The 9079-nt window shown below is 51.3% G+C and overlaps 1 protein-coding gene across 5 annotated transcripts; it reads left to right on the forward strand.

The window, feature by feature from the left end:
- Positions 1–208: 208 nt before the first annotated feature.
- Positions 209–8220, forward strand: LOC138434446 (group IID secretory phospholipase A2-like). 5 transcript variants are annotated; one of them, XM_069579232.1, is made up of 4 exons: positions 209–405; positions 3779–3923; positions 5681–5787; positions 7502–8220. In XM_069579232.1, the coding sequence occupies exons 1-4, from the start codon at positions 366–368 to the stop codon at positions 7648–7650; spliced, it is 441 nt and encodes a 146-aa protein (XP_069435333.1). In that variant the 5' UTR covers positions 209–365; the 3' UTR covers positions 7651–8220. The 5 variants fall into 5 exon arrangements, with proteins under 5 accessions (XP_069435333.1, XP_069435334.1, XP_069435336.1 ...); XM_069579233.1 differs by having other exon boundaries at positions 233–405; positions 7570–8220; XM_069579235.1 differs by lacking the exon at positions 7502–8220 and adding an exon at positions 5995–6053 and having other exon boundaries at positions 233–405.
- The last annotated feature ends 859 nt before the right edge of the window (positions 8221–9079 follow it).

Below are 9079 nucleotides of genomic sequence, written 5' to 3' on the forward strand. Positions count from 1 at the left end.
ATATAAATGTATCAAATCAATATATTGTCCCCTTAAATTGACACAGTTGTATGTCAATTTCATTGAAAAAATTAGTGGTGATGAATGGATTCACAAAGGATTTTAAATTGCTTCTAGTTGTTCAAGCTCTCCAAATCTTCTATGCCAATCATGCAATCAAAACCACTTTTAAAAGCTATTAAAAACAGGAATAATAAAAATCCGCATTGCCAGAAAAGAGGAAACACAAAGCGCCTGGGTGACCTCCGGCAGGGCTGAAGCTGGGAGGGGGGAGTGAGCTCGGCAGGCAGGGCCATCTGATATAAGGGGCTGCTGGCTCGCAAGGGGCCTTCCAGTCGCTGCCTCCACTGCTCTGTGCTGGGGTCATGGGCCTCTCCCTGCTCTGCGTGCTGCTGGTCTTTGCTGGTGAGTGGGGACAGCACCCACAGCCAGGGAGGCGGGGAGGGAGGCTGGGGTGCCCTGTACCTCTTTCCTAAACTGAGCTGCTGTGCTGATCATCCCGGACCCGGTCCCCCAGTCCCCCACTATTCGGCCCCCTGCAGGAGTCATCAGTGGCTCAATCCCCTGGAACAGTGGCTTCAGCCAGAGGGCTGTGGGCGGCCAAGCTGGGTGGCAGGCAGAGGCGGGAAACTAGACGTTCACAAACTGGGCTCCAGCTGAACTGACGTCTGTGGTACTTCGGACACAAACTACGGAAATGGATCTGCCCTCCTGTGTCCCTCTGAGCAGATAATAGTGATCTCTCACATATGCACACCTCTCCACACTTTCAGGGGCCTTTCCTGGTGGCTCAGTCAGTAAAGAATCCGCCTGCAGTGCAAGAGACCCAGGTTCCCTCCCTGGGTTGGCAAGATCCCCTGGAGAAGAAAATGGCAATCCACTCCAGTATCCTTGCCTGGGAAATCCCGTGGACAGCGGAGCCTAGCAGGCTAGAGTCTGTGGGGTCGAGAAGTTGAACATGGCTTAGCGACAAACCACCATCTTTTCAGAACCCTTCAGCTCCCTTGACCCTGGGGGTTCTGTTGTCCATTGGGAAATGGTGAAGTTTCCACCTGATCTTTAACAGATCAAATGTTGCAAATCTGGGTGCTAGCAAACTGGAGTGTTTACTTGTTGATCCATCTCAGAATATGTGGTCTGAGAAAGCACTTGCATTTCGTTTTTAACGTGCTTTATGTTATTTTTGGGACTCCCAAATTCCCGAGAGGAGCACACCACCAGGGTTACGGTGAAAACCACTAGGAAAGCTGCAATCAACTGCAGAAATTCATCTCTCAGATGCAAAGAGGCAATACAGTGTAGAGATGAAATACACAGATTAACCTGCATTCAGATGCTGGCCCATCAGCTTCCGGTGCTATGACCGTGGCCAAGTCCCCCTACCCGTCTATACCTCATCTGTAAAGTGGGCACAATAACATCCTCTTCACTGGGTTGTTAGAAGGGCTCTAATGAGAAAATATGTACAAAACCCCTAGCAAGGGTGAGGAACAGTTAGCGAGCAGTAACTTAACACAAAGCGCATGCCTGAGTTAGTGGTGATGTTGTCCCTGCCACTGTCGCTAACCCTTGGGAGAAGGGGCTCCATCCCTCTCAGCGACAGCTGAGGATGGAAAAAGCAACCGAGGCAGGAATCACTGTTAAGCTAAGTCAGTGTCCCGAAGCCCTCTTGACCACAAGTTGAGCTCCTCGATTCCCCAGGGCTGGGTTGACCTCAATGTAAAACTGTAAGAAATAAGACCACAAAAAGCACCCCGAATCAAAGCTGAATTTGTTTGCTTGGCGAGGAACAGCTACAGAATTCAGGTGTGAAGTTGTGTGTCTACTTCTAAGCTGAAATAGAAAGGTCTAAACTTGGGGTGCACAAGTAGATGGAGGTTCAGCAAAAAGGTGAGATTCCAAATTCAGATCCCTGGCTGGCCTATTGGGTGGACATTAACTCTCGGCCGTGGTCTGTTTCTAGGGCCTTATCACCAAATCTGGGGTTCCAGGGGGCTTGAGGTCATTCCTCAGCACAGTCACAATTAAGGTTTCTCTGTAGCATCTGTACAGCTAGAGCCACCGTGGCAAACAAGAGTGGCAGCATGGGCTTCCACACACTGGGGACACGACCTACCTGCAAGTCCCAGCCTCTACCAGCTGATGTTTAGCTGCAGCCCTGGTGGCTCAGACAGTAAAGAATCTGCCTGAAATGGACCCAGATTCGATCCCTGGGTCGGGCAGATCCCCTGGAGAACAGAATGGCTATCCAGGCCCGTATCCTTGCCTGGAGAATCCCATGGACAGAGGAACCAGGCAGGCTACCGTCCATGGGGTCGCAAAGAGTCAGGCACCACTGAGTAACTATCCCTTTCTTCGCAAGGCAAGCACCCTGCTTCTGATGGCACCCCTGCCCACTGCATGAGTTCATCCCAGACCCAGCTGTCCCTAGTGTAGGGCTCTCCCCTGGTTACTACTCACTTTATTTGAGTGTAGAGCTTCCATTATAACACCGTTTACTTGAGGGTCGGGGGCGGGGGGAGCTTCCACAACTGGGGTCACCCGAAGGGGCCTCCCCAGCCCAGTCTCTCTGCGATTCTGGGCTCCATCTGTGTTCCTGAGTCATCCCCGAGGTTGCACACAGGTACATCCAGTCCCGTTTGCATCTCATCTCTTTCTCCCAAATTCTTCCATGAATTCATTGGCTTAATATATTTTATTTCTCCTAACTGAATATAATGCATTCCTCTCTCCCAATGAAGTGAATTCCCCTTATGATCAATTCTCACCAGCAGATATTATGACTGAAGTGAAAAATATTCATGAAAAACATTGATTTCTAAATCACACTCCTTTCCGGAAGAGCCATGCATATTTTTTTAAAGGGCTTTTTTTAATGATTGTATTTATTTTATTTTATTGCTGGCTGTGCTGGGTCTCCGTTGCTGGGTGAGGTTTCTCTCTGTTAGCGGTGTATGGCCTTCTCAGCACGGGGACTCTCTTGTATTGGAGGGAAAGTTCTAGGGGGCGTGGGTTTCAGTAGTTGCGGCACGTGGGCTCTGTAGTTGTGGCTCCTGGGCGTGATAGCTGTGGCGCATGGGCTTAGCTGCTCCTTGGCACGCGGGAACTTCCTGGACCAGGGACTGAACCTGTGTCTCCTGCACTGGCGGGCGGATTCTTTACCACTGAGCCACCAGGAAAACCCCCACGCATACTGTTAACGTGTGGATTCTCTATGGGCTGTGGTGGGAGTCGGGGGTGGTGGGGGGAGTGTCTTCCTACTATCGAATGTGAACCCAGAGACAGAGAGCAGAGCCAGGCTGCCCTGGGTTAGCATCCTGCTCCTCTGGTTACCAGCTACTATGACCTGGAGCAAGTTACTGAAGGTCAGTGTGCTCATCCCTAAAATGGAGATTAAAAACAGCATTTATGGTTCCGATATTGGTTTCTTAGTTTTCATACATGCACCATGATGAGAGGATACTGAATGGGGAGGTGTATGAGACCTCTTTGTATGACCTTGGCACCTTTTCTCTACATCAAGAATAAACCAAAATAAAAAGATTGTTTTAAAACAGAGTATCTCATGGAAAGGGAGGAGTCAATGGGTCTCTACATGAAAAGATCCTTGGTAATCAGTTACCAATTCTCATTATGCTTCCAATAGCCACAGCATTTGTGGTTACTTTATTATCCAAGGTCACTGTTTTGGCCCAGGCAGAGCAGAGGTGCCAGGCCTGTAGCCCACTGGACACCCCTGAGATTCACTTCCTCTCCCTGTGGCTGGGCTCCTTGGCAGGTGTGGCTCCAGCTGAGGGCAACATGCTGGACCTGAACAAGATGGTCAGACAAGTGACGGGGAAGACCCCCATCTTCTTCTATTCGTCCTACGGCTGCTACTGCGGAATTGGTGGCCAGGGCCAACCCAGAGATGCCACAGACTGGTAATTCCTCCCAACCACGCTCTGCCTCTCCCCAGGGACCCTCCTCTCTCGTCTCCTGTTTCCTCTCCACCCATTTATTCATCTGGTACCATGTGCTGTTGTAGCCTAGGCTGAAGGAGTTTGGGCATTACCTTGCCAGCACGTGAAATGAGCACAGCTGTACAGTAGTTGGAACATTCTTTGGCATTGCCTTTCTTTGGGGTCAGAATGGAACCTGACCTTTTCAGTCCTGTGGCCACTGCTGTTTTCCAAATTTCCCTGGCTTATTGAGTGTAGCACTTTTACAGCATCATCTTTTAGGATTTGAAAGAGCTCAACTGGAATTCCATCACTTCCAATAGCTTTCTTCCTAGTAATGCTTCCTAAGGCCTACTTGACTTCACCCAACAGGATGTCTGGCTGTTGGTGAGTGACCACACTATGGTGGTTATCCAGGTTATTAAGTCCTTTTTTGTATAGTTCTTCTGTGTATTCTTGACACGTCTTCTTAATCTCTTCCACTTGTTAGGTCTATACCATTTCTGTCCTTTACTGTGCATGAAATATCCCCCTGGTAGCTCCAGTTTTGTTGACGAGATCTCTAGTCCTTCCCATTCTACTGTCTCCCTCTATATCTTTGCATTGATCAGTGAGGAAGGCTTTCTTATCTCTCCTTGCTCTTCTCTGGAACTCTGCATTGGTTTGGATATCTCTTTCCCTTTCTCTTCTGTCTTTCGCTTCTCTTCTTTTCTCAGCTATTTCTAAGGTATTCTCAGACAACTGTTTTACTTTCTTAGGTATCTTTTTCTTTGGGATGATTTTGGTTACCACCTCCTGGACAATGTTCCAAACCTCAGTCCATAAGTTGTTCTTCAAGGCACTCTGTCTATCAGATCTAATCCCTTGAATCTATTAATTATAATCACCTCCACTGTATAATCATAAAGGATTTGATTTAGGTCTTACCTGAATGGTCTCATGTTTTTCCCTGCTAGGAACTCTGCTGAGCTCTGATCCAGCCTCAGCCCTTCTGGAGGGTTCCCCAGAGTTTCTGAAGTCTGCCTTGCACTATCCACCCCAAACTAGTTAGAAGAGCCACAAACACTTCCCATTGCCATTGAACATTGTTGTTTTTTTTTTAAGTCCAACTTCTTTTTGCCATGGTCTCACTTGGTTTTCATAGCAACCCAGGGATCTGCCAGAGGAGGGATGAGAGCCAGCCTGGCCCGAGGTCAGCACCCTCACCCACCACATACAGGCTGTATGATCCTGGGCCAGTGGCCTGACCGCCCAGAGCCTCAGTTTCCTCATTTGTGAAATGAGGATAATGCTAGTACCTCTATCCTGGAGCGCCCAAAAGGATTAAGAGAGAATTCCTAGGTAGAGCAGGTGCCTGGTACATAGGAGGGAATCTTCCTTCATAGGTCAGACAGTAAAGAATCTGCCTGCAGTGCAGGAGACCTGGGTTCGATCCCTGGGTCAGGAAGATCCCCTGGAGAAGAAAATGGCAAGCCACTCTAGTATTCTTGCCTGGAGAGTCACATGGACAGAGGAGCCTGGCAGGCTACAGTCCATGGGGTCACAAGAGTCAGACACGACTTAGAGACTAAACCACCACCTGGTACACAGGAAGCACTCGAGAACTTTTAGCTGGAAAGAAGACTAGACCCTCCAGGCCTTGACTTCCGAGGCGGACACGCAGTTTCTTCTCTGGGGCAGGGGCAACCTGAGACTCAAGCCAGCCAAGGACTCACCCTCCTCCTGTCCTCTCCTGCCAGGTGCTGCCACGAACACGACTGCTGCTACCGTCACCTCAAATCTGACAAATGTGACATCATCTTCAACCACTACCACTACACCTTTTTCCGGGGGAACGTCCAGTGTTGTGAGTGCCTGGGCCTCAGGGTTGGAGTAGGAGGCTGAGCCAAGGAGCTAGAGCACGCATTGCTTTTGTATGCTGTGTGACAAAGCACAAGCTGCTCAGCCTCTCTGTTTTTCTCATATGTCCACTGGCAATATCTGGGCTGTGAAGGAGAGGCAGCAACAGGGGCAGGAGGACGGAGAGGTCCCATAGAGAATTTGACCCCTTTAGGATCTGGAAGGATGCCAGACCTCAGCTTAGATCCCAGACCCACCACTGACCAGCTGTGTGACCTTGAGCTCTTTGCTGAACTTCTCTGAACCTCAGGATCCTCGTCTGGAAACTCAGGATGATAACAGCATTCTCCTGCATAAAGTTCATTCAGAAACTTAAATAAGAGGAGACATAAGGTGCCCTGCAGATGCATGCTTGATAAATAGTCCAGCTACCGAGGTTAGTGTTTATTATTTCATCGTCATGAGTTTTAGAGCAGCCCAGATAGGAGGCAGGTCCACCCTGGTGATCATTTTCTTCTTGTTCCTGGTCACTAAGTCACATCTTACTGTTTGCAACCCCATGATGTGTGACCCGCTCGTCTGCTCTGTCCATGGGATTTCCCAGGCAAAAATCTGGAGCACGTTACCGTTTCCTTGCTTGGAGATCTTCCTGACCCAGGACTTGAGCCCATGTCTCCTGCTTAGCAGGCAAATTCTGAGCCACCTGGGAAGCCCTGATCTCCATTTTACTGACAAGAAAACTGAAACTAAAGTGAACTGTTTGCTCAGAGTCACACATCTACAAATGAGTAGCCTGGGCTGTAACCCAGGACGCCAAGCCCCAGGGTCCACACATGGAAAAAGGTGGCAAGTTCCAGGACTGGATGGTGAATGGGCTCACCAGCTGTCCCTGTTAACTGAGAATAGTGGCAACAACTGTAATGGCCAACATTTATTGACCACTTACTATGTGCTAAAAGTTTTGACTTCTTATTTTAATCTGAATATATATGTATACATATTCTTTTCCCTTACAGATTATTACAAAATATTGAGCAGAGTTCCCCATGCTATACAGTAGGTCCGGCTCTCTTGTCCCCATTTGACAGATGGTGAAACTGAAGCACCATTGTCCATCTTTCATCAGAGTCTTTGCACATGCTGTTCCTTCTGCCAGGAACGGCCCCTCTCCTCCACCCTGGCTTTCCAGAGTAGGACCAACAGCTCACTCTTCTGATCTCAGCTCAAACGGCTTTTGACATTCAGTCAGTCCCATTGGTTACCAGCTCAGAGCCCCTGCCTCGTGCCTGACTCCTGGGTAAGCACGGTTGCACTCACTTCTGTGAAGGGCAGGGAGGCCTGGCACGCTGCCATCCATGGGGTCACAGAGAGTCAGACACGACTGAGCGACCGAACACCAACCACCACACACTTCTCCGACACTGCCCCCCATCCCGGGGAGTGTGAGCTCGGGCGTCCGTTCTGTGCTCCTCTCCCCCCGGGACTGTCGAGGGACAGGTGCTCAGCTGTTTACTGAACGGGTGAATGAACGAAGGAGCAATGGCACACAGGGAGGTCACACCCCTGCCCAAGGGCACAGAGCCAGAGTCCAGGGAGCTGGGAAGGGCACCAAAGGCTGGACAAGGGCTGAGCTGCCTTCAGTGGCTCCCCTCCAGGGGGGCAACCCACCCTACCACGGGAAGGGGCAGACCACTTAAGTGCCCTCCTCCACCCCCTCGCAGCCACCAAGGGGAGCTGGTGTCAGCAGCAGCTGTGCGCCTGTGACAAGACGTTGGCCTTCTGCCTGCAGCGGAACCTGAACACCTACAAGAATCACCTGCGTTATCTGTCCAGATGCGAGGGCGAGATCCCCAAGTGCCACACCCTCTAGCCTGTCCCCCTGCATCTTGAGCTCTGAGGAAGACCCCCAGGACCACTGGACACAGCCCCGACCCAGCCTGGTGCCTTTAAAACACTCCTGGGAAGAGGAAGGGGCTTGGCCTCGCCCCTAGCTCCCACTTGCCTCTTGGACCTTCTGAATCTCCCCGGCTGTCTCCTCTGAGGGTGGATTGAGATCTTAGGAAAAACCAAGGCCAGGGAGCTGCCAGGGGGAGTGTGTGTTTTGGCATGGGTGGCAGGGTCTCAGGCGGGGTGGGGCAGGTTCTTCCTTCATGACCACTCACCAGGCCCCTCCAGGCTCTCCCTGCCCCTGAAACACCATCCAAGCAGCTGCCAGAGTGGCCTCTGTAAAAGGCAATACGGATCTTTCTGTCAACGGGATTCTGCTTGTTCAAACCCCAAGGCCCTAAGTCCTGCCTCCCACTCCATCTCACCCCTCCAGTCATCACAGGACACACGCGTACCTATGGCTGATTCATGCTGATGTGTGGCAGAAACCAACGCAATATCATGAAGCAATTATCCTCCAATTAAAAATAAATAATGAAAATAAAAGCCACAACCCCAAGGCCCTGCACCATCCAGGATGGGTCGGGGGGCGGCGGGCGGGGTGTCTGGGACCTGTTACTGCCTGGCACTGTGTCCCTCTCCCTTGGAGCTTTGGGGACCCTCGCAGACTTGGCTAATGCCTGTCTTGGACTCATTGCAGCTCTGGTGCCCAAAGCAGTACTCCAAACCCAGAAGGGGTTCAGGAAATACTTTTCAAGGCAAGAACTAGACCAAGCTCCCTGGGCTCCAGGCACCTGGTCTGCAGGCCATGGGACTTCTGGGCACTCTTTCCTCTCTGACTGCCAGGCCTTTGCTCAACTTGGACTTCTGCAGCGATGCTCCACTGGCCTGCTGTCTCCCAGGTAGCTAAGCCCACCCTAGGCTCCTCGGAGTCCAAGGGCCGCTTCCTACAGAAGTCTTCCCCGGCCGATTCCTCTCCAGTTCCAAGGGCTCACTCCTACCCTCAAGCTCCCGCAGCACTTTACAGGTCTTCACCTTGCCGAGCTCCCACTGTGTGGTGTGTGATTGTCTGGACCACACTGAGCAGACTGGAGCTCCGGGAGGGTGGAGTCCACGTCACTCTCATCTCTGCTTCCTCTGCTCCCCCAGGTGAAAGGCGGGCAGTCAATGCTTTGGAATCAAAGGAGCCCCCAGAGGAGAGATGGAGGTGGGGGCAGGTGGTGTTCAGGCCCCACCCAGATCCCCTCTTGGCCCAGGTCCCCAACCCAGGGGTCGGCTGCCAAGTGCGCACTTCGGCCTCCTTCTCTTGAGGATGCCCCCAGGCTGCTGGGCGCTGCCATGCCCACCACCCACCCCTCCTCGCCCACCTCGAACCAGTGAGTTGGGAGAATGATACCGTGGAGGGCATAACC

This window comes from Ovis canadensis, chromosome 2, assembly GCF_042477335.2.
Source record: "Ovis canadensis isolate MfBH-ARS-UI-01 breed Bighorn chromosome 2, ARS-UI_OviCan_v2, whole genome shotgun sequence".
NCBI classification, from domain to species: domain Eukaryota; kingdom Metazoa; phylum Chordata; class Mammalia; order Artiodactyla; family Bovidae; genus Ovis; species Ovis canadensis.